Below are 16,155 nucleotides of genomic sequence, written 5' to 3' on the forward strand. Positions count from 1 at the left end.
AAAGGAGACGAGGAAGGCAGCTCCTTCTGTGCCGGAATGTTGCAAATCGAGTAGACAAGGGAGAAACGGTGGGGTGGGGTGGAAAAGGGGTGGGGGGGGCAGTTGAGGACCTCTACGGATGCTCGGGAAAAAAAGAAGGAAGAAAAAATACCCCTCCAAGGATTGTTTATTTCTATGGGAAATCGGGAAGGTGAAGACTTGCGAGGATGAATCTCACGCTGGAACCCGGACGGACGGGATTTATTTAGCTGATTCAGCACCGGCTTTTCCGATGTCCACAAGAATCCGCGTTTGGAATGGAGGAATGTTCGTTATTAATTATCCTTGACATCGAATGCTGATTTTTCTCTTTTTTTTTTTCTTCTTCTTCTTCTCCCCTCCACCCCCCCCCCCTCTTTTATCCCGTTTCTGCTTTTTTTTTTGGAAGGGAGCCCATGTATCAGTGTCTGGTCGCCGCCGATGTATTTTGGGGGGTGAAAGGTATATAGGATGAGCGAAGTAGCCGCCTCCGTCTCACCACCTGTACGTCCGGGAGCCGCCGCCGCCGCCGCAGACGAGGCGGCAGGTGGAAACACCACGGAGGAGGACGATGGGGCGCGCAACCCCCGGGAAGTACGGTGCAGTGACTGCATAGTATGGAACAGGCAGCAAACGTGGCTTTGTGTAGTGCCTCTTTTAATTGGATTCATAGGATTGGGTCTGAGTCTGATGCTTCTCAAGTGGATCGTGGTGGGATCCGTCAAGGATTATGTCCCGACCGATTTGATAGATTCCAAGGGTATTGGCCAGGATCCAATTTTCCTTTCGAAGCCAAGCTCCTTTCCAAAAAGTATGGAGACCACAACCACCACGACGACGACGACAGCGAGGACCCCCAATCAGATTAGCACTCGCTTAACTACGACAACTCGGGCGCCAACTCGTATACCGGGAAGCAGGATACCTATCCGGGCTGGCCCTAGAACCACCACCGTACGCCACACGGTCGCCCCTCCTACAATTATCTCAACCACCGTACCCCTCGGCACGACCACTTTTGTTTCACGCCCTCATCCCGGGACCCCCGCCACTCCACAAATGCCCGCCTGGCCCACTGCGGAATACTCTACCTCTTCTTACAAAATTTATATTCACGATTCCACCCTGTCCTGGACCCAATTTCAGGAGTCTACTACCAGCCCGGAAACCACTACTCTTCCCAAATACCGTAAGTACGAAAGAAACAAAACAAAAAAAAGAGATGTCGGGGGGTGGGGGGGGAGTCATCCTGGTTTGGGTGTGGATGGGGCTGAGCAATATGTCAAAATTTCCCCAAATTTAATGGATAAAAATACTCCAGATGCTCGATGCCGTAGAACGTTCTTCAGTGGCATGTTGTGGTCCTCCTTGGTGGATAATGGGTTAAACCCCCCCCTTTCCTCCTCCTCCCTCGTCCTAGAGTAAAAATGACCACGATGCCACTGCAGATATTCCTCATGTTTCTAGTTAACTTTAAGTTCCTCGGTACCAGGAGAACCCCCCCACCCCCCCGCCTTCCGAAAAATATATATTTCTATACGTTCAACCCCCGCAGCTAATGTACAATTTCCGCAATTTTTTTGGGGGGAAAAAAAATAAATCAGATAATATTTATATATTATATATGTATTATTATTCCGTATGCAGCTTCCTTTTTTTTCTGCCTAATGACTAATTAACGACTTAGCCTCGTTATTTCATGTTATATAAGGATTCCCGGGACACTGCATAAAAAAATGATCTAGCAACTTGCCTCGGTCACGTGACTATCGATTCGAAAAAGGTGGGCAAATACTTCAGATGAAATGTTGATTTTTCAGGAATTTTCTTTATCCGATTAAACTTCCTTTTTTTTTTTATTTTTTTTTTTTCGAAATCCTATAGAATGAGGCTATAAAAAACAAAAAAACCCCCCCCGAAAACAGAAAATTTAGATTCACATTTTTAAAATGAATTTAATTAAAAAAAATATATATATTTTCCAGACTCGTCCTCTAAATCGGGCTGATTTTGTTAAAAAAAAATCTGGATTTTTTATCTTTTTTTTTGTAAACGGTGGTTAAAATGAATCGGAAAATGATTGTAACCTTATGCTTAGAACCTTACGACCTATGAAGGTTACGCAGGACGAAGAGAGGAAACCGCGGGACGTTCTAGAATTCCCGGATTTTAAAAATGGGGAGAAATCCTCCCTTTCTGGGTGTACCGTTTATATTTTTATATTGTTTTTGAGTGTAAACTATCGAGGATCATAATCCTGGCCGTCTGATAATCTGTGATTATTGAGCTAGGAGGATTTGGTAATAATATTTATTTATTCTGGGGTATTTTCTTTCTCCTCTCATTAAATCCATTTGTTGATAAGCCTTAGGATACATAAACCCATCTGTGGGGGGGTGGGGGGGTTGATATCAAACTGACAAAGCGGGGAAATCGAGAAAAGCCGTTGTTAAATCAGTACGGCAAACAAGGCAATAACTCCTTGTCACCGGTGGCCGGGGAAGAGGACCTCTCTGCAGTACAGCGAATGTAAAGCAGCCCGCGCTACGGCTCCAGAGAGGAATAGGTTAACAACACTGGAGGATGGAACCTTTTGACCGGGGCGATTCTTCTTTTTTTTTTTTTTCTGTAGACTCTGTTAACTCTTTGTACGCCCCAATGTCCAAGCACGGGGTGGTCACCACGTGATCCAGGCCGTGGTGCGTCTACAGAGGGTCGCTTCGTAGGTTGGCTTTCTAACCTCATCAACCATATTTGTCTGGTTCTCTGTACGCTTTTTCTTGTTGTTTCACCAACGTGTGCCTACGAGGTTCTCCAGGTCGTGCGAAAAGGGTTAAAAATATATACCAGTCTTTTAGAGCCAAGGGCCATATATCTATATACCAAATTACCTCTCTAGTTTATGAATAACCATAGAGAGGACTACCAGGAGGACTCTTTATTAATTAACGATTTGCAGACGGCATCGTCAGACCCGGGAAAAACATCACCCAGGTGCCATCAGCTGGCCGCGCATGACAGGACGGTTGACTGGTACCAAATTACTAATCTCAGTCTGGCCACCGAGAGGTTTTCATGATGCAACGAGACATTGCGATCACAAGGTGGACTTTCGGGAGTGCAGACAAGGACAGGCTTTGATCCACTGGGGCTGGTGGTGGTGGTGGTGGGGGGGGGTTGACAGAACCACAAGTAGAACCATTACTCAAGTTAAATATGGGTGGTTTGAATATTTTAAAAGGTTCTGCTAGGAACACAGATGGGATACATTGATTTATTTAATCATTGTCGGGGATCTGCATTGTAACACCACGCTAGATACAGCATATGGAAATGTCAATCTTCTCTGGAGAACATCTGTATCTATCTCTTGCCCCATTGGCACGAGTTAAATCGGGAGAAATGTCATATTTTTTTTTAACGAAGCTTGGGTATTCTAGAGAGGTTTGATGCCTTTCTTGGTCATTGTTCCAACTGCTGTTAAAAGGTAGTCGTTGTTGATCGAGGTTCCATCTTGTGAACAGAGATAAAAGTAGACCAGGTTGATGTCCTACAGATCTAGATATTGGAGACCTCCTGAGAATGGCCTGCAGATTCCGAAATGAATGTTTATTACTTGGTGCGGTCTCTCGTTAGAGCGGTCTGAGCTCTGTGGCAGTGTATATCTCGCTCTTGTATCTTTTGCTGCGCTCTGGGATAAGACCGTGGATCTCAATGAGGAGACAGTGAGATGTTTGATCAAAAACAAGCTGTACAGGAGAAATGGAAGGACGGCTTATCGGCAGCCGTTAGATTGAAGAACAATGGATTTAACCAGTGAAATCTAGATTGAAACAATAGTAGAGTTTTCTTTCATGGACTCAATGGGTTAATGGGCATAAATATTCATAAATAATAATAATATTGGGCATAAATAATACAGTAATTGCTGGTCAGTCAAGAACACGTACAACATACGCGGTCGTAGGAGCTCGTTTCGTCCCATTTTAACTGCCGCTTTCCATAAAAACATTAACCCCCGAAGTACTGCAGCTCACGTCTCGGTTTATGGCCCGCAACATCTGAGCTCTTCCACGGAATCCGACGACCCTTGCAGCATCGCTATGGTGGCTCTCTGAAAAATGTAAATTTCAAAGAAATGTCCCCAAAAAAAAAAATATATATATATAATAAAAATCAGGATTAATTCTTTTGAAGATTTGGAGAACGGCAGGTTTTATTCCGTCGGATTCGGGGTGTAAAACGGCAAATTGGGTTTAGCATCAGACCTGTCATAATAAATAATAAAATCCGTCTACAGTAAACATGGTACTTATATTCTTCCTGGGGCATTTTTGCTATTTTCTTTTTTTTATGGATTTTTTTTATTTTTTTTTTTATATATGACAAGGCATTTTTTTTCCGTCCAAATCCTGCAGCAAAGGACCACTTATAATGTCACATGTCTAATCTTTAAATGTCTCTGCGGTAAGCATAACACAGTCATAGCAGGCTGGAGAAAGAACCGCGCAAGTTGGCTGAACCACTAGGGGTAGTTATCCCTCTTTCCAATCGCTCGGCTGTCAAAGTAGAAGGATGTCTACGATGTGTCGAGGGATGTAAAATAAGATATACATGTATACCTCGGCTTCTAACGTGACAGTCGAGTATACGGCACTTTACAGTTCCCATTATAGCAGAGGAGGTGGGAGGACGAGGACCAGACAATAAGAGGGGACATCTTGTAGGCTCCATGGTTTAAAGATTAAAACCAGGAAAGGAACCTCTGTTGGTGTTTCTTTTTTATGAAATCTCCTTTGATTTGAGGATTATTTAACAAAAATAATGTATAAGCCTTGTGTCTATCCATGGTGCTTCAAATCGTCTCACAGTTCCAAAGGGTGGCTAAGAGGTTTACTCATAAAATGTCTAGGATGTTGCAGAAGAACAATCGTGTTACAGATCCATCATGTTGGACACACGACTGTGAGTGTCTTGGCCTAGCTAAGGTGCCGAATTCAGAAGAAAACCCTCAATTTTAAGACCTTGGTACAAAAATCCAATGAAATCAGTCAAAAGTTGGGGGCAATGCCCCACACTCCCCCACCCAGAGTTCGGCTTCTGAGCTTAAGTCCTCCTTGGGTTTGGTAGGTACTGAGTCCTTTGGATTCCAAAGTCCAAAGAGATTGAGTGTCTTCATCAAAGATGAACTCTAGTTCATGACCCAGAACCTGGTGCTTCTGGGTCATTTTGAAATAGGTAGATGGAACAAATCTGATGATGCTTCTCAATGATGTTAATAAAACAACGTCACCCTTGAAGAGTTCATCATTACTCATGGTCATGTAGATTCCTTTAGCTTTTCCGGAGGTTATTGTACTTTGGCTTCATATTAAAATTGTTTTGGTGAGGTGAGCAAAAGAGCTTTGAGAGGAGATGAGCTAGAGCTGGATTTCCCTACTGGATACCTAGAACCTCCCAAGGTTGGACACATTGAAAAAAGTCAAGGTGTTCTCGGGCAGATATAAGCTGGTGTTCCTCTCCACCAGACCCAATACCATCAGCCCAAGCCCTAGATACAGACATCATTTATTTTGTGGGCAAATTTCTACGAAGCTAAGACATGGCTTCAACAATCGAGGTAGAACATGCGTAAAACAAAAGGGAGGAAAAAAAAAATGACCTGCCATGTTTGTAGAAGGAACCGAAGTTGATGACAAAGCCCACGGCAAACTTGGAACGTCGAAACTGAAAAAGCCTTAAGGGCCAAACAAAATCAAGAATCGTAGAGTCATTCTCTCAGGTGTGACTAACAAGGGTGGTGAGGGAATGACAGCTAGGTTTCCTCTGGATATACAGAACATTTGTAAAAAAAAATAGTAATAAACCTAATATTATTTTACTTTATTGTCACCAGAATAGTACCACCAGTAGTCACCATCACAGCTTTTGGGAGATATCTAGAGATCATTTTAATTCGGTGATCTGTGGCAAAAGGTGGCAGAACTAGCAATAGCAATGGTCACCGGGAAAGCAATAGAATGTCCTTGCTTCAGTATCGCCTCCAGAATTCTCCTTAATATATTTCCAAGAGCATGTTCTTAGCATCTTAGTTGGATTCTCCAAATACTATCTGAGTTAGACCTCCCAAGCCTTCGTACCCGAAGCCTTTGTTTCAATATCCAGATGTCCCTGTGACCAAAAGTCAGAAGAAATCATGGCTTCTGGGTCTTCTTGTTTCTTATACAGATTAGACATACCTTCTACCAGGTCAAGGTCTATGGACCTGGGGTGGTGAAGGATCTCGGTCCTTGAAACAATGGAGGAGAAAGGATAGAGGTTGAGGTGGTATGGGGGGGTAGATGAAGAGGCGAGCTTGCCCTCCTCACCCTCGGTTTTTATACTTTCTTCCTCAGTTTGGATGAAGTCATTAGCTTTATGGACATCTCTACAAGGATAGATGAGTAGATCTTAGGTACCTTCTACATCATAGAAGACCTTCTCACGTCACTCAGTATACGTATAGAACAAATTAAAAAAAGGATTACTTATGGGGAAAAAAACCCAAAAAACCCATATCAACCATCTAAAAAATGTGCATGTAATACGAAACACGTCTGACAGGCTTAAGTGTGGATTCATCCAGATGTTTTCCCTATTGATGCTCGGTTTACGTCTCTGCAGAATCCTTAAGAAGGCACACCTCTCGGTGCAGATACGAAGCAGCTGTCTCATTGAGTGCACTGATAATATATTATGTATCAGCCTCCCAGCAGAGGTGGTAGAGGCTAATACAGCGAGGGTATTAAACATGCATGGGATAGGGATACGGCTCCTGTATCTAAGACGAGACCAACGACTGATTAAGGTTTATAAAGCCATGTCCTGCAGTCATTATATGCATTATTGGAGAAGAAGAGCGGGGCTTCAGTGGAGGAAAGAGTGGATAGATGGGCATCAGGAGAGGGCAGATGGACATCGGGGGAGGTAAAAAGGGGAAGCAGGGGAGGAAAAAAGGACACAGTTTGACAGAGGGACTAATCAGGGAAGCCTGGCAGTCTCGCGTTGAGATTAGACACGGATATAACGTTACGAGTTATCTGACGCCATCAGCTGGTTGGTAATATTGAGTTAGGGTATTCCGTCCGTTCCGAATATTAACGCGCGGGTTTCGTTCGCAGCGCGATCGTCAGTCTTCTTACGGCTGATTGGTGCATCTGGTGCTCTTAAGAAGCTGTTCTTGTTTGGAACGCGCAGCCCACGTATCCCGGTAATTATTCACCGAATAACAAAACGTCAAAACATCGTGATTGGCGGTAGCCTGAAATGCTAAAACAAACATATGTAACGGCCTTTACAGGTTAAATAACCGACCCATCTTATATATATACATATATCACAGGAGCAGCCATCTTAACTGGCTGTAGGATTAGTGCTATATACAGTAATATAACCCCCCAGCACTGTATAGAGTAATTTCGGTCGGTGACAAAAACCTGGTTTTATCTCATTTTGTCCCAATAACCTCCCCTTATCTGGAGACCTGGAGGCGCTATTGTCGTCAGTCATGTGATATTTGGGCTCAAACACCATCTAAGCTTCTGACCCTCTTGTTGTGCAGGGCTCAGTAAACAAAGGTCCAGCTTGGCTGGTCGCCCATGGTCTTCTCCGCATGGGCTTATAGTTGAGAACATTTTCTCAAATTGTTCCTCAAGCCCTAAGATGAAATCATGGAGTTATAAAAAGTGGAAAATACCCAGAACCCCTCAAAATAATATTCATCTCAAAAGATTTAGATGAAAAAAGAAAAAACTATTTCCCATGTCTCGGACGTGCAGGGCTCGGTAAACAAAGGTCTAGGTTGGCTGGTCGTCCATGTCTTCTCCACTTGGACTTATTTTTGAGGACATTTTCTCAATTTGTTCCTCAAGCCCCAGGATGAAATCGTGGTGTTACAAAAAAAAAAGGGGGAGGGGAAATATCAGGAACCTCCCATAATAATATTATTCTATGAAAATGAAGATGAAAGAAACTTCTCAACTTCATTGCATGGTCTTGTGATAGGTTCCTGGAGACAATTTCTACATATGGCTCGAAGTAGGCCAATAACAGTGCGTGATATGACGGTATAATCATATTATCAGTCGTATTAATAACACAAAAAGCAGCAAATATCCCCAGTAAAGTGTTGCCCCCCTCTCTCGTGTTTATTGCCTCTCGACGTTCTTCTAGTGAAATTGTTTTACCACACTTGGTTTGCCATGAAAATTAACCTTGGTATTAAGCTCCAGTCTTGAAGAAACATAAATGAATTGCATGACAGAGCATGTAATATCGACTCATTTATTTATTTAGAGAGCCAACGTTGTTAACAGTCAATAACCATGCCAAGGAAGTGTCGGGATTTGCCCTCGAAGTCTCTGGGCTTCTTACCCCGGTCTCAGGGTGGGCAGTCTAGAGCCTTCATATTCTAATCTGATTTCATGATATCTGAGCGTCTCGATTGGTGCTTTTCTCCCTGCTATATCACAGCTGGAATCCCTGCTTGAATACAGGTGACTCCACTCGCAATAACCCTACGCCCTGACAAGTCACAGCCTCCAAAACGACCGTCATTGGAACCATTTGGTTGCCACCATTAGCGAGTCACTACAGTAGAACCTGTGATGGCCTATTAAAGGGTTAATATGTGGGGTGCATCAGCTTTGATATAATTATCTATTTTTACACCCCCCTCCCATCGTCACTAGAATACACTTCCTTAATTTCCCCCTATTTAACCAATTTATATTGTCGTCTAGTATAGGACCCAAGGCCAAAATAATCAGATCATTGTTGGCATTGGCCAAGTACTATCAACATCAAACAGTCGTAGGGTTCTCATTGATGAGAACCCCCCCCCATCTAGACATCTTGATTTTGGTGTTTTTGTATGAAATAATATTGCCAATGAATCCATTAAAATTGAGTTCAGTGATTTTTATGGACAATTTGTAGAGGAGAGGAACCATCCACGACTCCCAGACATTTGGACAATCTGTTTGGGGATCTTCTCGTATGTCCTCTGCTTCTATCTGCTTATCCAAAAATCCCTCCCCACCATCAGATGGCGAATTTTAATAACGGTCGAAGGAATTAGGGCTACAAAGAGGATCACGCGTGATTCACACGTATCTAATTAGGAAATGCACATATTCCAGAGCGAATTCTGGTGATTACGAAAGAAAGAGAGGACGGTGGAGACTAATAATGGTTAATCCGTCGGGTGAGGCCAGGTTCTATTATACCCCTCCGTCCTAACAGGATGCAACCGGGTAATGAAATCAATAAAATGTAACTGGTCGTGGCTTTCTGAGTTACTCGTAGCAACACTCCATCTGCTACATGGTTGAGATCTTGTTAACCCTTAAAATGTCGACAGATTTCTGAAGGTTCTCATTAGGGCTGCAGAACATCGAGATACATCCATACCCAACAAGCGTTCCGAGCTCCTAGAAAAGAAGGGCATCAGGGGTGGAAAAGGGGGTCATCGAGTGGGTCAAGAGGGTTTGGCCAAGCTCAACATGCCCTCGTTTGTGTTCTACCACCTTGTAGAAGGGATTTCGGAGCACATACGTGATAGTTTTGCTGAAGCGAGTGCAGATTTTCCTTGTTCCTTTGTTCCTTTCTCTTTTTTTTTCACTCTCTCTCTCTCCCTGCTGCTTGTCGATGGAATATTTCCTTGCCTCTCGTTCTCCGAGTCTTGGCTGGCAGCCAACAATTAAGGAGGAAATGAAAGGGTGAGTCTGCCTCGTAAGGAAGGTTGGCAATGCTTAAAAGCCCAAATTATTCACAATAATAGGTGTACAAAACATGGCATTGTAAACAATAATTTGTTAAGAGTTAAGTAGGTTATCACAACGGTCCATTCCAACTTCGAATGTATTGATCTGATGACAATGATAAATGTTTAATAACACAGAGAATTTAAAAAAAAGGTGGTCAGAAACGGAGATATTTGTGTATTTGTTTCGATGTTCGGTTTTTGTAAACTTTTTAAAAATGATCTCAAATAGAATTTCTATTGACAAAATACGTCCGGTCCCTCTTTTTGCCCCAAATCTCCAGATCTCTCTTTCCTCCCCTGATGCACCTCAGGACACTTTCTGTTTGTAAGGATATCACAGGGTTCTACAGCCCTACAAGCCGCAGTAGATGCCATGTCTATATCCCATCAATATCCCATCTCCAGGGGTGGGCAGACTGGCCTGGTGGCAGGGGGAACAATTCCTCTGGGGGAGGACAAAAAAGGGCCTGTCTGACTTGGACTAGCCCACTTTTGGTCCACTGAGTATGTATGTGTGTCTGTAAGTTTGTGTAAGCATGTGTGTGAGAGTGTGAGTGTAAATATGTGTCCCAGTGTGTATCTTAGTTACCAGGGGAAGAGGCAAGCGGACGATGGGGCCAGCTCTCCCCTGCCCATCTCCTCATCAAATTATCCACCTACCTGTCTTTTTCCTTGGCTCCCCGATTACTGGAACATTTAATCTATAGTTTCCTAACTCACTTTATTTCCACTAACTCTATTTTTGATCCTCTACAATATGGTTTCCATCCACAACACTCTATGTAGGCAGCCCTCTAATGATCTCCTCACTGCCAAAGCAAAAGGTCACTTCTCCTTGCCAGGCCCTCCATTGGCTCCCCATACCCTCTATGATAAAATTTAATATCCTGACCTACCAAGCTGTTAATAACCCAGCCCTCTACATCTTTGTTCATCTCCAAATACTTTCTAGACTGCTCTCTTCATTGTCCCCATGACTTGTGTGGCTCTTCTACCATTGTTATTCTTCCCACGTCTCTAGGATTTCTTCTGCCCTGCACCTATTCTCTGGAATTCCCTTTAGACTCTCCCCGACCTATTCTAACTTTACACATTCACTATAAACCCACCTGTCCGTAGAAGCTTGCAACCTCTACCAGGATTCCAAAGAAGCCATCGTTCCTAACCACCTTTGAGATCTCCAGGCCATCAACTTCTCCACATCACCCTCAGTACAAACCAAACCATCCTCACCCAAGCAGCCCCTCTCCTTTTGTCTCATTCCTCTAAACCTCCTAGTAGATTGTAAGCTCCCAAGAGCAAGGACCTCTTCTTCTTCTGGACTGGCCATAGCATGTGATATTCTTGTAATTTTTCATGATCTTCACCATAGTAATAGCGCTACTGGACCTGGAGCTCTATTAACACACGTAAGGTTAACAAGGACCTCAGATACCTTCTCCCCGCCAACTCATCTTCTGCGATCTTCCTCTACAATCCAATTCTCCAGGCTCCTGCAGCTGGGCACCAGTTCCCTCAAAGCCCTAGACACGTATGTACCGTGTTTGAACCATGGGCTATTTCAAAACATGGAGAAATTGAAGTTTGTGTCCGTCTTGTCACCCTCTCTACTACTTAATTCCAGGGTACAGATCTTAATAACCACCGTGGCAGATAATTAACTTCACGTTCCTCCAACGGCAAACAGAATCCGGAAACATGATAGTTACGTCTGTCTAATTAGACTATACATAACACGTAATGCATGTTTACATATGAAATCAAATTATCCCTCAGTTACATGTAATTTTGCGTGTTCAAAGTTTAAATATATACTACGTGATTCCAAAGAGCATACGTGTGAAAACCGATAATTACAATATATATTCCGTCTTTTTTTTCTTCTTTCTATTTAAGAGAAGGCTGGCATTTCTTGGCAATTTTAATCTTAATTACAAAAGTGAGCATTTCCTAAAATTCTTAACTTAAATTCATTAAAAAATATATATATATATATATATTTTGGTGCAAAAAAAACTGAATTTGGAAAAAAACATTAAATTATTACATGGTCATTATAGAGCTCCAGAAGATTCTGTAGCACTAATAAAAATTAATATTAATTTTTAATATTTTTTAATATTAATATTGGCAATATAGAAAAATTTTTACTTACAAATGTAGCTCAAAATCAGAATTTTTATTTACCGTAAAAATGTTTTGTTTTTTTATGTATGATAATAATATATATCTCCACAGCTAGGCAGGAGACAACATATAAAGTATTGGTAGTTGGTGGTTCTCCAGTCCATATATGGCAATTCTCCAGTCCATTACCAAATATGGTATTTGAAACATCATTTATGTAAATTTATGCAGATAAGGGCTGCTGCATTCTGGGAAAACGAGGATTTGAACGCAGAAAATGTATTTACCTTTGGAAATCTCTTATAGTTTGAGGACAGGGATAATATGATACATAGTCCGCTCAAGAGTTCTTTATTGCCATTAAACTGGTTTAACAGGGGAGCCGTACTGGGAGGTATCACCGCAGTGTGTACGGATACTGGTGCTCTGATAGCACAGTTCTTAGGCAGAGATTATTTCCGCGACCTACAGACGCTAGAGCACTGAGCAAACCTCGAATGGATTATACAACGGCAGTTGTTCTTTTAACCCATTCCACCCCACCGAATCAAGCAAAATGAAGGGAAATTTTAGAATTTCATTTTTTTTTTTGATGGCGGTCGATGCTGTGGTCCCACTGACCTCCACTATGGCTCCCACGTGGCCACCATATGATGCTCTAAAGCTGAGCTCCACTAGGTTGTTCTTCAGGAAAGAAAGGGGGCAATTCTGCCCCAGTCCCTACCCGTTCCAGCCCTGCTCCTCTCCACCTCCACCTGAAATGGACACTTTAAATGTTGGGGAGTATGCATACATACCTGAGAGGTTTGTCAACTCTGGTAATCAAAGTTGGTGACCCCAAAAAAGTGTTTACTGTTGGGGGGGACAGGAGTTTTTCATCCACCCAACCCTCAACTTTTGAAGGACAATCGCCGACACAGTAAGCCATTTAGAACTGCAGGGGACAGGAAAGGAGACATCATTGAACTTCAGCAGGTCACACCAGGAGGACAACCCTGTTGGTTTTAGGGACAACCTGGCATGGATTACAGCTGAAGCACCTCAGTTCCTTTATCCCAGCGAGAGACTCTCTAGTGCTCCTCAAACTTTAACAAACTTAGGGATCTCAGCGAGTTGACCGGGAACCTAAGAACTATGACCTCCCATGACATCCCATGACCTGGGAACTTTAAGTTTATGACACGAGCCTTGTGTAGGTCATGAGAACAGGAAAATAAGATGCCCCCCTCCCAGGTATACACATAAGATGGGTTTCTAAGGGTTGATTTAGCGTAAGGAACCACAAAAACATAAGATTTGGGAAAAAGCGACAGATATTCTTTGAGCGTTAATTGCGAAATTATGGAACACAATGAACTTCAGGCACATCAAGGCAGCCGATCTACACATGGAAAATTGATCTAAAGAGAAAGCTCCGAAGGAGTTGTGAAGATGATCAAAGCTCTATTGTCTGTTCTTGGCGTAATTAGATAATCTATTGCGGAGGTCTGTAAAGATGTAAAAAAACTAATTAGGTATGAGGGGTAGTAAATATGGAGCCACATGTGGTATCACAAAGCTAAGGAGTAATGATTAGTACACTACGGAAGATAAGCTTGATCTTGTGTGTAAGATATGAAAGATTGGCGCATTAGCTCAAGAGTCTTTATTTGGTCGGGTTACACCGGTAAGATGACTTTTGGCCTCCGAAACGATGGGATTAAACCTCTCATCGGCCAAACCGGTACCAATTAAAGAACGAAGATAAAATGAACGTGGTAGCAGCCATCTAAGGGTTAAAGAGTGCATTTCTGTGAAACACATTACCCCCGGTAACGGAAAAGTACGAGGGGCAATAAAAGTGAAACGTAAAGTGAGGCGTGGTTTTCCATGAACGTGGATGTAGGATCTTTGAGTAGGACGCAAACCTACCGAGCGATCGCTGGAAAACGTGCTTTCGGGGTTAATTCCCTGGGGAATTTCATAGCGTCAAACTATTTGGAGACATAGAACCTGCCGGCAGATCGGCCCCATCCGGCCCCTGTCCAGTCTGCCCGTTTCTCCTGCTGTAACGACTCAAACCTTAATCAGTCGTTGGTTTCGTCTTAGACTCAGGAGCCGTATGTCTATCCCATGCATGTTTAATACCCTCACTGTATTACCCTCTACCACCTCTGCTGGGTGGCTGTAATCTACAACCCTCTCGCCCCTGCTTTCAAAGCATGCTTTCTTTCTGAGGTTAGCTAGAAGATATGTTAGAAAGTCTTAGACACAAGTACCCCATCTGGTATGTTAACCCAAACTTGACCATAGAGGCCACCATTCGGAGATCAGCATTCATGTCTAGAGGAGGATTGTCCCTCTTACTTGCCTGAAGAACCACCTAGTGGTGCTCAGCTTTACAGCATCGTATGGTGGCCACGTGGGAGCCATGGTTGACATGGTGGTCTGTGGGGCCACAGCATAGACCGCCATCAACTTTACAGCTCGCTGGGCTATTCAGGGGGATCAGAGGATCTCCTCAAGACATGAATGCTGATCTCCAGATGGTGGCCTCATCATGTTACACGTCTTAATGAGCCAATCCTTTGAGACATTAAGTCCTTTCCATTCCTTGTTTTTTGTATGGCCTGCATTTCGGTGACATCAGCTAGTTTTTGTTGACCCAGATTTCCTAAGATCCTGAGACATCTCGGGAATGCTTGGAATGTCTTACGGGAACTGCTTCAGAAGGACACTTTGGTGAGGTCAACAAAAGGCGTACATGTAAAATCCATGACGTGAGAAGACGTCTTTGCTCTACTCCTTGAGCTTATAGAACCCTAACAACTCAACGACGTCTGAACCTGATGGATCCACTTAATGCCACGTTCCTGCCAACATAGAACCCGCCGGCAGATCAGCTCCATCCCACCCCATCTAGACGCCCTTAAAGACTCAAACCTTAATCAGTCGTCGGCCTCGTCTTAGATTCAGGAGCCTATCCCATGCCTATCTCTCCCAAGTGTCACTGTTGAGTTTGTCCAGTCCCTACATCCCTCGTTCCTCCCCTGCTGCAAGACCTAGGTAGTCAAGTTATAAACCCGTAATAACATTTCTGACAATATATATATATATAAAATATCTATTTCCATCTTACAGTTTCATTCAGGTGGTTTGAAAGCCGATACTACTGTGTTCACTTAATGTAATATTCAGTAATATTTCATGAGCTTTCCTCATGAAATATTAATACGCCATAAAGAACGCCATACATATATATCCGAAATGTATTAAATGTATATGGAAAAGCCGGGTATTGGAAATAAACGGCGTAAGCACTTATTCTGGAGAAGACGCGGCCACTTAGGACGCTTGCAGACTACTGAGATTTTATCGATACTTTAAAATGGTTTTATTGCAAACGGAACGCGAAAGCTAATACCTTTTTCAATAAATATAATAATAATAAAAAACAAAAACAAAAATTCCTGGATTTTATGAGGCCACCGATAATACTAAATTCATCTCAAGGTTATGCCTATTATGCTTTGGGAATTTTGTTAAAATTAATTTTTTATTATATTTTTTAGAGTTTTTTTTTTCCCCCCTCAGTTAAAGCAAAAAAATATATAAAAGTATTCTAAAGCTAAAAAAAAAAAAAAAAAAAATAATAATAATAATAATTTAATTGGATGAGATAAGTTACTGAAAAGTTTTGGGTTTTTTTGCTAATTAAAGCTACAACATTATTTTTATTATATTTTTTAGAGATTTTTTTCATAATTAAAGCTAAAAAAATATAAAAAATGTCATTCAAAGTATTCTGGAGCGAAACAAAATAAATAAATAAATAGGATCAGATTTTCAAGTTACTGAAAAGTTTTTTGTTGTTTTTTTTTTTTTTGCTAATTAAAGCTAGAACATTATTTTTATTGTAATTTTTTAGAGATTTTTTTTGATAATTAAAGCTAAAAAAAATATATATATAAAAGGCCATCCAAAGTATTCTAGAGCTAAACTAAATAAATAAATAAACAGGATGAGTTAGTCGAGTTATAACAAAAAAGTGATTTTAAATTTGTGGGTTCGTGGTGGAAGATTTTCTCAGAAAATAATTTTTCAAAAAAATCATAAAATTGTAGAAATTTTGCCCAAAAAGTATTTTTCGAAATCTTTCACCTTCATGTTAAAACAGAACCTGGTTACTCAGAATTCTGAGCCAATTGGTTCCCTGATTGTTTAAG

General features: G+C 42.0%; 1 protein-coding gene across 2 annotated transcripts in view; it reads left to right on the plus strand.

The window, feature by feature from the left end:
• Nucleotides 1-489: 489 nt before the first annotated feature.
• NRG3 (neuregulin 3) overlaps nt 490-16,155 on the plus strand; it is a 181,362-nt gene continuing 165,696 nt past the window's right edge. Inside the window, exon 1 of one of the 2 annotated variants that reach the window (XM_053450951.1) lies at nt 490-1,207. In XM_053450951.1, the coding sequence (XP_053306926.1) occupies nt 490-1,207 (718 nt within the window). The remainder of the gene's footprint in view (nt 1,208-16,155) is intronic. The other variant, XM_053450952.1, reaches the window with a different exon arrangement.

The sequence above is a fragment of the Spea bombifrons genome, chromosome 11 (assembly GCF_027358695.1).
Source record: "Spea bombifrons isolate aSpeBom1 chromosome 11, aSpeBom1.2.pri, whole genome shotgun sequence".
Taxonomy (NCBI): Eukaryota; Metazoa; Chordata; class Amphibia; order Anura; family Pelobatidae; genus Spea; species Spea bombifrons.